Genomic DNA, 13575 nt, shown 5'->3' with positions numbered 1-13575 from the left:
ACCAAAACTGTAAAATCTTATGGTAGAACCTAGAAATCTGGCATCCCGGAATGTTCAATCCATGCATCCCAGCACCAGCAAGGGGCTTGGAAGACAACCACATGGCTTCCACAAAGTATACTTTGAGCCCGCATGATCTCATCCCCTAGATCTTTCCTGCTGAGGGGTGCTAAGGATGTAAAGATTGGCTTTGGAATCTCAAATCATGAAGATCTTTTTACGTATTGGGTTTCTCTAAGTACCAATGGCATTCAGCTTTGGTTTGGCTCGTGTTTCTCTGCTCTATTCTAAGACAGAAGAGAAAGAAACACTGCAGAGGAAACCAACCAGGAAGTAGGCAGACTCCAAGGAGGGGGTCCAGATTTAAGAAATGGCAGGGGAGAAGTCCAGCTTTTGCAGTGATGCTCCATCCTCTTTGAACGTGTTGTGTGCCTCCAGGGTCCGAACCACATGAAGTGTCCCCAGTCCTATGAAAATGTGGAGGCAGATTATAGCTCAGCCTCACCCAAATTTGAACTATCACCAAGAACTCTTGCCAGAAGCTGTTGTCTCAGTGAGAAGCAGGTGTTTTATTCATAAATGAATAAGCCAGGCAGTTTTGGGTTGTCAACTAGGGACCTCTACTGGTGTACTGTGAGAAATCTGCAAAAACCTTAACGTGGGATACATAAAGGATGATGTTAGCGTTCAAGGCCCAGAGTGGAGACTATTATAAAGTGCTTCCTTGGGACAGCCCCCCGTTTGATGCACACAGGCATCGTCAAAGCGTCTTGCTTCTTGGCACAAGTGCATGCAGGTTTTCCACACAGTCATGGACCTCTGGTGCCTTCTGGGGGGGGGGGGGATATTATCCTTGCCACATGCGGAATCTCCAGGTGGGGGCTGAGACATTTCAAGCACTCAGTTTGCATCTTTTTAAATCTGCGCATTGGCTTGGCTCTAAGTCAGAAGAGAAACCACCCAGGGCTGTGCGCATGCGGTTCCCTGAAAAAGACTTCACTCCTTTCCAGTAACGTTGTGTCTTAAAGCCAAAACAACAGGACAGGAATCCAAGGCCGAGCAGGAAGCACTAACCAAAGGATGGGATCGCACAAGAAAAGTCACAAAAGAATAGGACAGCCACAATCATTGCACATGACACGGAGCACGGCATACAAAGCAGGTCTAATCTACCCACCAAGCAACTCTGTGATGCCACCTGCTGCGTCCAAGGCATGACTTGAGTGGGGCTGCACTGATCCAAGTCAGAATAAATCTACACTAAATGCACAAAGGCACTTTTTAAATCTCATGATGGTGATGTACCCAGCAGCTCTCCTCCTCTTGTGTAAAGGATTAGACAGGAACTATGGGGGGATCAGAGGCACCCGGGAAATCCCACTGCTGGTAACAGCTATGAATCCAGCCTGGACGGGGCGGGGGGGGGGGGGCATGGCTCCTGCGCATACTGCACTGGGCTATGTTTGGAGACAATTATGAACACAACACAGAACATTCCAGATTACAGACTGCTGCTTCTGTTAGTCTTCTGGGCACTCCAAACCTGAGCCTAGAGAAAAGATGGGGGAAGAAACTCTTTCCACACACTCACGTTCAAGTCCTCCTCCTTCTAATGGCTTGGAACAATCCTCAGGTTGTGAATAACAATTGAGAAGGAGCTCAAAAGTGGAAAGAAAATGGCATTTTGGAGAATGTGCCTAAAAGCACAGAAGAGGTCTAGTCCAGGGAAGTAAATTTGGATTCATACGCAAGCGGAAAAAATGAGGTGCTTTTTCTCCAGAAATTCAGCACATCTTTTGGAAGGAGTCAAACATGTGACATGGAGAGCTCCACGAACACAGCCCCCAGAAACTATTTTTCACTGAAAATCAGGCAAGGTGGGGGGGGGGGGGATTTGGAGAAAGGGGAGAAAGGGTTATGCACCCCGCCCCCCCCCCCCCCGCATCATTTTCTGAATCTGAAATGACCCTGAGGAGCTGGTATTTGATCCCCTGGGCAAACATACACACGCTGATATTTTAAATAGTTGATTTTAGGTACTGATCCATCTTTCTGTATTAAACTTAAGAGGTCAATATGTTCTTGGGGAGGGGGACATTTTTTTTAATGCCACATCTATCTCAAAGGCTGAACAAGAAGGACGTTGTGTGCATAGCAGGCCTGGGTTGTCTCGGAGGCAGGAGATATCTTCCCACTCCATCTTCCTGAACAAAAGCAGCTTCCATTGAGGAAAATAATACTGTGCAGAGGCAATTCCAAATGGCAGATTTCCCAGAGACTTTAGATGTGGCCAGGATTGGGGTCATTTTGAAACATACAACAGCCAGCCATAAACTACAGATCCAGATCTGAGATCCCCCCCCCCCCCCCCCCCGCAATGCCCAGAGATGGTGTTTATTGGCCCTGTCTCTTGATTGCACGGACACAGACACGTAAGCTCAGTTATGGTGCTCGGCGATTTGTCTTCTCTGGCAAGCGGAGCAGAAGAGAAACAGTATCGTGGTGAAGTGATCCAGAAATGCACTAGAAGTTCATGTTGGGTTGTAGCGGGATGTTCTTGGCCATCTGAGAGCCTGGCAGCTCCGTCTTGGGCAGGGCGGGGTAGATGGTGCTGCTGGTATTCAGCAAGTTCAGGTTGGCCTTCTCCACTTTGTGCAGCACCTCCCTTTCTTCTCCTTCATCAAGGACCCACTCAAGGTTCTGACGGATCAGATCATCATGGCTGAGCTCTCCCTGCAAACAAAGAGAAGGGGAAAAGGCCTGCTCATTCGGAGGCTGACTGAAGACAGGACTGGCCTTGTAAGCAGAGTGATCAATTGGGCTCTTTCTTCCAAAAGGATATAGGGGGGGAGGGAGGGGCAGACATTCCAAGCTGAAACCAGGCCCTGGGCACACGTGTGAAAGGGCACCATGGCACAGTGATGGCACGCAGGCCTGGCGCATGGGAGTAGGACATGTTGGCAGATACCTTGGGCACCACATGCCCTACAGGTGCTGCAAGGCGCCCCCTCCCCACACGCCAGCTGGTGCAGCTTGGCCTCTTTCCCCCGCCCGAAACTGGGGCAGAGGAAAAAGGCAGCTTGGCCTTGCTTCCAGGCTGCCTCTCCTGCAGGGAAGACAGCCCGAGAGCGAGGATGAGCCCCTGCACCAGCTCCTTCCCCCACATGAGACTCGGGTGGAGGGAAGAGGTGTGGGAAGGTTGAGGAGGGAGCATTTGCATAGAGGGCTCCTCCCTGAAAACGATGCTGGGGGCCCTCTCTCACTGGAGCCTGCTGCCCTTCCAGACTTTGCTGGGGTCTCCTGAGGCTGGGGAGTCCTCGGCAGAGTGGGGGGGGGGGGTGAGAGTGACGGGTGCAGGATCACAGTTTGGCCTACAGGCGCAGGCCCCCCCAGCACCGGGCCTGGTGGCGCGTCTGCAACCCTGATGGTGTCCTATCAGGAGCAGCGAGCACAACATCTTCCCTTCTAGTGCTAACGGAGGAATTTTGGCATGGAGGAGATGATTCTTGCGACCGAGAGGCCGGCCTTATTTTGCACTCGTTCATGTTACTGTTGGTCGGGGCCAGCTGCCCTAAGCACACCTGCTGCCCCGCACAGCAAAGCAGGGCAGGGAGGGCACCCAGGAAGGGAGGCAAAGGCATGCAAGCCGGCCAGCTGGCGAGTTTCACTTCACCCCCTTCGAAGCCAGGCAGCCCCTGTGCAACCAGGGCATTTGCCTAAGGCACCGGGGGGCGGGGGAGTGCCCAATTCAACGGCCCCCAGCGCGGTGCCCTAGGCAAATGTCTAATTTGCCTAATGGAAGAGCCGGCCCTGCTGGTGGTCACTGTGCTTTCCAGAAGCCACCTCTGTGCCACATGAAAAACATATTTCATATAGAATGGAAGTCTCCGGCCCTTTCCACAAGGCAGAGGGCACAACTTGTGTAAATAAGGTTGCCACCCTCCAAACGGGACCTGGAGATCTCCTGGGATTACAACTGATCCCCAGACTACAAAGATCTGTTTCCCTGGAGGAAATGGCTGCTTGGCAGGGTGGACTCCATGGCAACGTACCCTGCTGAGGCCCCTCCCTCCCTCCCGTCCGCTCCCCTCCCCAGACGTTGCCATCCCTGGGCTCCACTCCCAAACCTCCAGGAATTTCCCCGATCTGGAACTGACAACCCTAAAGGACAGGCCACAGCCCCGGGGCGGGTGGGAGGCAAGGAGACCTGCTTTGTTCCTTGCTGGGGGGGGGGGTCCTTCTCCTTTACCTTGCTTCTTTCCAGGTTCTCCATCTGGAGGCCCATGGCTTCAATCTTGGAGACGAGGCTGCCGATGGAGTGTTCCAGCTGTAGCACCCGCCTCAGGAGTCTGTGGAGGAGAGGAAGGGCTGGCCTGGGGCTGGCAATGGACAAGGAGGGGCAGCTCCCCTGCTGCGGGGCTCCAGTGAAGGTGGCCAGAATGGGGACGGAGGTTCTCACTAGAGAACAGGTGAGCAGTCAGGTGCACCCCTGAGAGCAATTAAGCACTGGAGTGGACATTTAAAGTTTATCTTGATCTGCTTATTATTTATTTGTCCTGTTTTCCTCTTGAATTGGGGCCCAAAGCGGCTGATCACAGCTTTCTGCCCTCCTCCACCTTTCCCTCCCAACAGCAGCCTTGAGGCAGGTTGCCCCAGGTGTCCCCAATGTGTTACTCGTGGGCACCACAGAGGCTGCTGATGCCTTTCCTGAAACTGATGCTCAGCCGGTGGTTTTAGAAAGCAGGCCAGCCCAGGTGGGAGTTTTTCCTAATAGACAACTTCTGACTGGCCACTGGAGAGCTGCTTGGCTGTGCACATTTTTTAAAAAGCTGCTCCAGCAGCCGCATCTGCCACCGCAGCTCAAGGATCAACAGACATTCTGGGAGACCTCCAGGCTCCAGCTGGATCTCCCCCTCCCAGGTTCTGCCCCTCGTGACTCAGGAGACCTGGCAGCCCTCCTGACCCCAAGTGCTCCCCTGCAACTGCCTGCCTGAGGCCCTGCAGGAGGGAAGCCATGTCCCTTTGCCCTCTGCACTGTGAATACCCACGTGTGGAACTCTTCCTCAGATCCTGGGCTGGGCTTGTTTGCTCGATTGTGCTTTGCAAGGGTATCCTCCAAGTTGCTGTCCCTGAAAGATTTCCCCAAGTTCTCAATTTCTGCATTCAGCGCAACCTGGAAAGGAGATGAGAAGAGACATCTCGTCCTGGACAGACTACAGATACTTTTACTGCTGCTACTGATTGAAGAATCTACCACCATCCCCAAAGTCAAAGGGCCTCCTAAAGGGAGTCCCTGGAATCTGCTTCCTTAAATTTATTTATTCCCTTCATTTCTCCCCCCGCTTTTCTCCCCAAGGGGGACCCAAAAGCGGCTGATGTCGTTCTCCTCTCCTCCATTTTATCCTCACAGCAACGACCCTGCGAGGGAGGTCAGTTATGCTGGGATTGTGTGACTGGCCCAAGGTCACCCAGCAAGCTTTCATGGTAGGAGTGGGGATTTGAACCTCAGTCTCCTGGCCTGATCCTAGTCAGGCACTCTGACCACTCCCCACTCTGGCTCTCCTTTCAGCCAGCCTGACCTCATCACCTCTTGGGAGCGAAGCAGGGGCGGCCCCAGTCAGTCCTTGTGGCAGTCCCGGGTTGCTACACAGAGGCAGGCAAGAGCAAACCACCTTTGGGGTGTCTCTTGCCTTGGAAACTCCAAGAGGGGGGCGTCGTAAGTCAGCTGCAACTTAACCTAACTTTCTGCCATGCTCTCTTTGCCCCAGGACACCAGGCAAGAGCTCTCTCCCTCCACTCCTGGCCACCTGGGCTGGCCTCCGCTTTGGCCTCACCCTCTTCTCCTCTAAGTCATGCCTCATTCTCTTCTGCTCCTCTTCATCAAGAATCTGGTTGCCATCTTGATCAAACTTTGCAAAGGCTGCAGTGATCTCGTGCTCGGCGTGGCCAAGCCTGGGGAGACAGGAGGAGAGAGAAGTCAATACCGGCCCACACAATGTAGGGTTGCCAACTCTGGGTTGGGAAATACCTGGAGAACTGGGGGGGGGAGGGATTGAGGAGGCGATGACCTCAGTGGAGTACAATGTCCTGGAGCCCCCCCTCCAAAGCAGCCCTTTCCCCCAGGATAACCGACCTCTGCAGTCTGGAAATCAGCTGTAATCCCAAGAGATCTCCAAGCCCCACCTGGAGGCTTTGCAAATTTATACCCCAAAGGAAGATCTTGGCAAAACAGTTTTGGAATCCTTTTCATAAAGCAGCATACAATAAAATTGACTGCAGTCTTCCAAGCTGGAGTGGAGACTCCTGGCACACTTACTCTCTCAGGCTGTTTTTAAAATCCTCAAATTCGAGTTCTGTGGTCCCTTTCTGCAGGGCTTTCTGCACATCAGAGATCCGGTCCTTTTTCAGCTTCAGCCTCATGAGGGTCTTGTTGTAGCCCTGGAATCAAGGGAGGCAGGCAAACATTAGGCCTTGCTGCCATTTTGTATGTCATGCACAAAAGATTGCAGCAGCTGCAGCAGCAGCACACTGGAATGACACGCTGTGATGACAAAATCTAAGCCAGACATACAGCCCTTCGTTCCCACTGCTGCTGCTTTCACAGGTGAGTCAGGTGATGACTAGAGACAGAGCACTTTCAGGGGTGGCCCCTTGCATATGTACATCAGTTGCTCACTGGCAGTCTTTAAGCAATGGCTGGACAAACACTTGCTGGGGATGCTTTAGGCTGATCCTGCATGGAGCAAGGGTGTGGATTAGATGGCCTGCATGGCCCCTTCCAGCCCTTTGATTCTATGATTCCCCTTCCCTTTGAAGCTGTCTTGGCAGCCACTTGTCTTTTAGACACCAAGACAAAGCAAGTCTTTTTGCCCAAGCTTTCAACTAAGGGGCTGTATCTTTTCAGCCATGTTATGGGCTGCTTCTGTCTGTTTTGTGGATGTCTTTATGCTGCTTTTCTGTCTCTGGCTTAATGTTTTGTTTTCTGTGGAGATAAACTGATAGTGACTTTGTGTTTTTATGGTATTTTTACACGTTACAGGACTCAGGAGAGGCAACATAAGGAAGTTATAAATAAATAAAAGAACTGGCCAGGAAAAGGAGTTCACAAGATTTCCTATGCTGGAGCCCCAGCATGCTCCTAAGCATGTCTTAAAAGCACAGCATGATTGTGGATGCTCTGAGTCAACTGCAAAGAGAGTCCTCGCTTGCTGAAAGCGGTGATCAGGGAGGCAGATTTCATACAATTTTACTTGCTTGCTTGGCCCACCCACTGTTTTGTTTTGCACAGCTCACTCCTCAGATTGTGAGTGAACCATCAACTTGTCCGTTGACCCCCACAAGGAGCTGCAAGCTACAGTGTAATGGCTCTCTCTGCTTTTCTCAGGCACCTTTCATAAGACTTCCACAAAAGTCTCAGCTCCTTGGTAACCATCAGTGTCTGCAAGGGTGAAGGCATGTATGTTCACTCGATAAGCAAGCCCTGCCAAATTTAATTCAAGGTACAGGAAATGTCTCAGATGCCCTGGCTGGATGGCCCAGGCTAGCCCAATTTTGTCAGCTCTCTGGGAGCTAAGCAGGTTCAGACTTAGTACTTGGATGGGAGACCACCAGGGAATTCCAGTGCTGCTACACAGAGGCAGGCAATAGCAAACCACCTCTCTATGTCTTTTGTCCTGACGTGGGTGGCCCGGGCTAGCCCAATCTCGCTAGGTCTTGGGAGCTAAGCAGGGCCGGTCCTGAGGAGTCCTTGGATAGGAGGCCAGCATGGAATTCCAGGGCTGCTCCACAGAGCAGGCAACAGCAAACCACTTCTGCTTGTCTCTTGCCTTGAAAGGCTTTCGCTGCCATTAACAAACCTGCTTCAGTATGTCTGAGAGCTGCAATTCATTCTTCTGGTTTGAAAGCTCCTCCTTGACTTCTGAGTAGGTGTCATTGATTATAGCCAAGAACATGTTCTGTAAAGAGGGAAAGGTGTGATCACACCGACTTCATCCCAGCAGCTTGAGCAAACAAAGATAAAGGAGGGCCATTTGGTGAGCTCACTATACTTTCTTCATCTCAGGTTGGCTCCCCCTGCCCCTGCATCATGCCAAAGCCCCTCTTCTTCAGCAGTCCATCCCCAAGAGTAGCTGCCCAGAGAGCATCAGCACACCCAGCAAGTGGGGTTCAGGACAGACTGTCTCTGGAGACTCCATTTGACCATCATGGCTAACAGCTGCTGACAGACCGTCTTTAATGGATTTGTCTGGTTCTGTTTTAAAGCCATTTGTGGCATCTGAGTCCCCTGCTGATTATGCACTGTTGAAGTAGGTGTTTCTTTTTGTGTGTTCTGCACCTACAATCAAAGTCCAATCTCCTTTCCCTTCCTCTCCCCACAAGGGACACCCTGTGAAGTACCCCAATTTTGAGTACTTATGAGAAAGAGATAAATTATTTCTGTCTACACTATCCAGTGGTTAAAGAGCCTCGCTTGGAAGCAATTTGTAATCCTGTGATCTGTTTACAGCACACTGAAGGACAACAAAGCCCCAGTGAGTAGACTCTATGAGCCCTCTTCAAGAACCAACAAGAAAAAAAGAAAGACTCCTTACCAGCAGTACAAAGAAGACAAAGAAGACATAGGTGACAAAATATATTGGCCCCAAGATCCTGTTGGCATTGTCAATGGCGTTGTAGTCAAAGTCGCCAAGAATGATTCGAAACTGGGTAAAGCTGGACAATGGAAAGGAGGGTGGTCAGAAGGGCAGCTGAGGCTCTGCTCTTGTCAAGCCTCCCCCCCACCCCATTTAAAGTAAAACACCATTCCATAGAGAGAGCTGAAGTTCCAGGGCCCCTCCACAAAATTCTGCTCCTACCAATCTTGCCTATTTTTGTTACGCCCCCCCCACATGGTCCTGGTAAAGATCTGGGGTCCCACACATGGTGCCTGTGAGTGCCATGGCACCCCCCAGCACCTCTCCTGGCACCTTCTAAGTGCTTTCAAAAAGCCAGGTGGAACTCTTGCCCAGCAGGGCTTCTGAGTGCCCATGGGAGATCCGACTGGATGTGCAGCTGCCATCTTGGTGTCACACAAAATCTCACTCCTCTTTCCCAGGGTATTCTTACATTCCTCACCACCACCCTTGCACTTGGACTTCCTCTGGGGGGGTGTGGCTCTCCCTTTCATGGCAACCATTTTGTGGCTGACTCCGCCTTCCACAGCAGTCATTTTGTGGTTCTGTCCACCACCCTCTGTCAGGATTCCAAACTCACCCACAGGCTCAAACAGTTTGGGGACCCTGGTATAGACAAAGTATCAAGAACTCTAATATTTCATGGCTTCACACTCCTATAAGACGTAATATTGTCTAGGCAGTGGAGCATCACTAGCGCCCCTTGGGACAAGATCACAGGCCAGCAAGCCACTGAGGCAGAGCAAAGGACTGAGAACTTGGCTTTTTAAACTGTCATTGCTAATCAAGCTCTCTGCAGAAGGTTCAGCACCAGTTTACATGTTCGAGTTTGAAGAAAGGGAGCCACGGCAAGGCAGACGAAGAAGAAAAAAAATGGTGCAAAGGGAAAAGAATCTTTAATAATTATTCAGCCCCTTCTTAGGGTTGCCAAACTCCAGGTGGTAAAAACTAGGGAAGCCAAAGACTACATGCTAAAGCAGTCTCAAACTCACAATTGCAAAATGGATACAAAATGGGTACAAAATTCAGAACTATACATCTAAGTGCAATAAAGATTCAAACTCAATTTTTCTTCCACAACAGGTATACACAAATATAACGTAACCAGAGAATCCACACACATCCAACAGGTGAACCCAACCACTTCTTGTCTGTGCAGTTGGGAAATCTCAATTCACCTCAATGCAATAATAATTTCAATAATTATCCATTTTCAATTATCTGCTTCAGCTCCAACAAATAGCTAATGAGCAAAACTAGTCTACACAATCTTGTTTCACTGTTTTATCTAAGCTGTATAAAAATTATAATGAACAATTAGTATCATAGAATCATAGAGTTGGAAGGGACCTCTAGGGTCATCTAGTCCAACCCCCTGAACAATGCAGTAAACTCACAAACACCTCCACCTAAATTCACAGGATCTTCATCGCTGGCAGATGGCCATCTAGCCTCTGTTGAAAAACCTCCACGGAAGGAGAGCCCACCACCTCTCGAGGAAGCCTGTTCCACTGAGGAATCGCTCTAACGGTCAGGAAGTTCTTAATGTTGAGCTGGAAACTCTTTTAATTTCGACCCATTGGTTCTGGTCCTACCTTCCGGGACCACAGAAAACAATTCCACACCATCCTCTATAGGACAGCCCTTCAAGTACTTGAAGATGGTGATCATATCACCTCTCAGCTGCCTCCTCTCCAGGCTAAAACCCCCCAGCTCCTTCAAGCTTTCCTCATAGAACTTGGTCTCCAGACCCCTAACCATCTTTGTCGCCCTCCTCTGGACCTGTTCCAGCTTGTCTAGATCCTTCTTAAAATGTGGTGCCCAAAACTGAACACAAGACTCCAGGTGCGGTTTAACCAAAGCAGTTAACCTTTTCGCAAATACTACTGCTAAGACAAGTCTCCCCATCCTATAACCATGCATTGGATTTTTCCTACCTAAATGCAGAACTTTACATTTATCCCCGTTAAAATTCATTTTATTGATTTTAGCCGAGTTTTCCAGCCTGTCAAGGTCATCCTGTTTTTGTCATCTTCTGTGTTTGCAACCTGTCATGGGTGCTGGGGGCCCTGCAGAAGAAGCCGAGCCTGCAGAAGAAACTGTGCCCCTGCCACCTGCACCAGTGCCCCTGCTGGAGAAGATCCAAGGCCCCCTGCCTCGCCCTCTCGGGTGGCACGTGTGCGTGACCGCCTTCGTCAGGACCTCAGGGATCGGAGGAGGGCGGCACACTCACGAGCAAGACGCTCCCTGAGTCCTGAAAGGATTCTGGCCCTTCTAGGAGTGAGGGTGCTTGAGTCTCAGCAGGATCCTGGCTGCCCTCTGAGTCAGCAATTAGCCCAAATGGGCAACAGACAGCAGAGGGCTATATAGCCATGGGCTTTGAGAGAAGGCTTTGTGGAAGCAACTAGTCACTTACCTGACGTTTTAGCATCCACTTTGGCTTTGGACTTCAGCTTCTGGACCCCCTGACTTCGGCTTCTGAACCTCTGACCTACGATACCTGGACTGTGATTCGGTTTTGGCGCTTTGGACCCTCCTTGCTACCCAGCTACAGACCGTGGACTGCCCCTGGACTTCGCCTGGCCTGGCCCCAGCCCGTGACAGATTGCTTCCACCCCCACAAACACCCATTCCACAGGATGGATGCTGAAGCAAGTGGAACTGCAGGACTACTGGCTGCTCTCCAAGCCCAGGTACAGCAGCTGACACAGGCAGTAGTGCACTTGCAGCAACAGCCTGCGGCCAGTGCTCCAGCCAAGTGCCCAGTTCCCCCACCTGACAGATTTGGGGGTGCTGTGGAAGAATGTCCTGCTTTCCTGGCGCAGTGTCGGCTGTACTTCGAGCTAAGAGCACGGGACTTTCCCAATGACAAAACAAAGGTGTGTTTCATCATTAGTCTGTTAAAGGGGCAGGCGGCCAAGTGGGCCACACCCCTACTGGTTGAGTCCTCTCCCCTGCTGACTGATTACCAGGGGTTTGAGGCCCACCTGTCTGCTGCCTTCTCAAACCCAGTCCAAGCAGCTACAGCCAACCGGAAAATTAGGGCCCTGAAACAAGGCAAATCCTCAGTGGCTCAGTACGCCACCGAATTCAAGCTCCTGGCCCAAGACTTGGCGTGGAATGAGGCTGCCCAGATAGACCAGTTTACTGAAGGGTTGGCGGAGGAAGTCCTGGACGAACTGGCCAGGGTGGAGCAGCCACCCACGTTCCAAGGACTTATCACCCTCTGCCTCTGCATCGATGGCCGCCTGGAAAGTTGCCGCCAAGCCAAGACCAGAGGGCGCCAGCTCCATGCGCCGTGCCACTCGGCTCCTCTTCCGTCCCCAGCTAGTACCAGAGACGAGGTTGAGCCTATGCAGCTTGGAGCTGCTCGACCCCGCCTGACTCCAGAAGAAAAGGCCAGACGCTGCATGCAGAATCTGTGCCTCTACTGTGGCACGGCAGGCCACTATGCCTCTGGCTGCCCTGCTAAGCCGGATACCTGGACCTTCGTTGCCACCGCCGCCAAAAGGGCAGCCCCAGGCGTAAGTGGACCCTCCAGCCTGGGGCGACTAGCTGGGTCCTCCGAACAGCAGGCTGATACCCGGGGCCCGTTCCTGCTACCAGTCAAACTCCGTCTGCCCGATGGACGCTGGCTGTTCGTGTATGCCATGCTGGACTCGGGAGCGGCCCACTGTTTTGTAGATGCCGCCTTTGTAAAGCAGCATCAGATCCCAGTGCAGATGAAAGAGATTCCGACGCTGGTGGAGGCTATTGATGGGCGCCTCCTCCGTTCTGGCCCCGTCACCCAGGAGACCTGTCCCATCACGTTCCACGTCCAGCAGCACCAAGAACAGCTGCAGTTTGATGTCGCCCGCATGCCTCGCTTCCCGCTGATTCTAGGCCTTTCCTGGCTGAAGCTGCACAACCCCATCGTGGACTGGGCCCAGCAGGAACTACGCTTCCGAGACCCATGCCCCCATCTGACTCCTCCCACCACTCTAGCAGCTGGCATCCCGAGTGGTGGTCCTCAGCTCCCTCAGAAGTATGCAGATTTCGCCGATGTCTTTGAAGAGACAGGAGCTGATCAGCTTCCCCCTCACCGGCCCTATGACTGTGCCATTGATTTGGTACCTGGGGCACCACTCCCGGTGGGGCGTCTGTACCCAATGTCAGAGCCTGAGCTGGCAGCTCTGCGAGACTTCCTGGACAAGAACCTGAAACGCAGATTCATCCAACCCTCAACCTCTCCCCTGTCTGACCCAGTCCTCTTCGTGAAGAAGAAAAGTGGGGAGCTCCGGCTGTGCAATGACTACCGGGCCCTGAACAAGATCACCATCCGCGACCGGTACCCTCTACCACTGATCCCTGAACTCTTGGATCACTTAAAGGGGGCCCAAATCTACACCAAGCTGGACCTCCGTGGAGCGTACAATTTTGTGCGCATACGGCCCGGAGATGAGTGGAAGACCACGTTTGGGACGCGATACGGGCAGTACGAGCACCTGGTGATGCCCTTCGGACTGACCAACGCCCCTGCTGTCTTCCAGAGGTTCATGAATGATGTATTCCGGGACCTGCTCGACCGCTTCATGATCATATACCTAGATGACAACCTGATTTACTCCTGCAATCCTGCCCAGCACGCCGAGCACGTTCGCCAGGTCCTGCAGCGCCTACGAGCCCACGGCCTCTACGCCAAGCTGGAGAAGTGCGACTTTGACCTGCGTTCCGTTGAGTTCCTTGGTCACATTGTGTCACCGCAGGGAATACTCATGGACCCCAGAAAAGTGGAAGCGGTCCTGACCTGGCAGGCTCCTCAGAATCGCAAGGACCTGCAGCGGTTCCTTGGTTTCGCCAACTACTATCCGCAATTCATTCCGGCCTATGCATCCCTGACCACGCCCCTGACTCAACTACTCCA

General features: G+C 52.0%; 1 protein-coding gene across 1 annotated transcript in view; it reads right to left on the bottom strand.

The window, feature by feature from the left end:
* Positions 1–2523: 2523 nt before the first annotated feature.
* Positions 2524–13575, bottom strand: part of PKD2L1 (polycystin 2 like 1, transient receptor potential cation channel) — a 47460-nt gene continuing 36408 nt past the window's right edge. Inside the window, exons 9-15 of the mRNA XM_060240954.1 lie at positions 8592–8712; positions 7857–7955; positions 6317–6438; positions 5835–5952; positions 5049–5173; positions 4250–4349; positions 2524–2733 (exon numbers count right to left, since the gene is read on the bottom strand). Coding sequence (XP_060096937.1) covers positions 2524–2733; positions 4250–4349; positions 5049–5173; positions 5835–5952; positions 6317–6438; positions 7857–7955; positions 8592–8712 — 895 coding nt within the window. The remainder of the gene's footprint in view (positions 2734–4249; positions 4350–5048; positions 5174–5834; positions 5953–6316; positions 6439–7856; positions 7956–8591; positions 8713–13575) is intronic.

The sequence above is a fragment of the Heteronotia binoei genome, chromosome 6, assembly GCF_032191835.1.
Source record: "Heteronotia binoei isolate CCM8104 ecotype False Entrance Well chromosome 6, APGP_CSIRO_Hbin_v1, whole genome shotgun sequence".
NCBI classification, from domain to species: Eukaryota; Metazoa; Chordata; class Lepidosauria; order Squamata; family Gekkonidae; genus Heteronotia; species Heteronotia binoei.
This window is presented reverse-complemented; position numbering and strand designations above follow the sequence as displayed.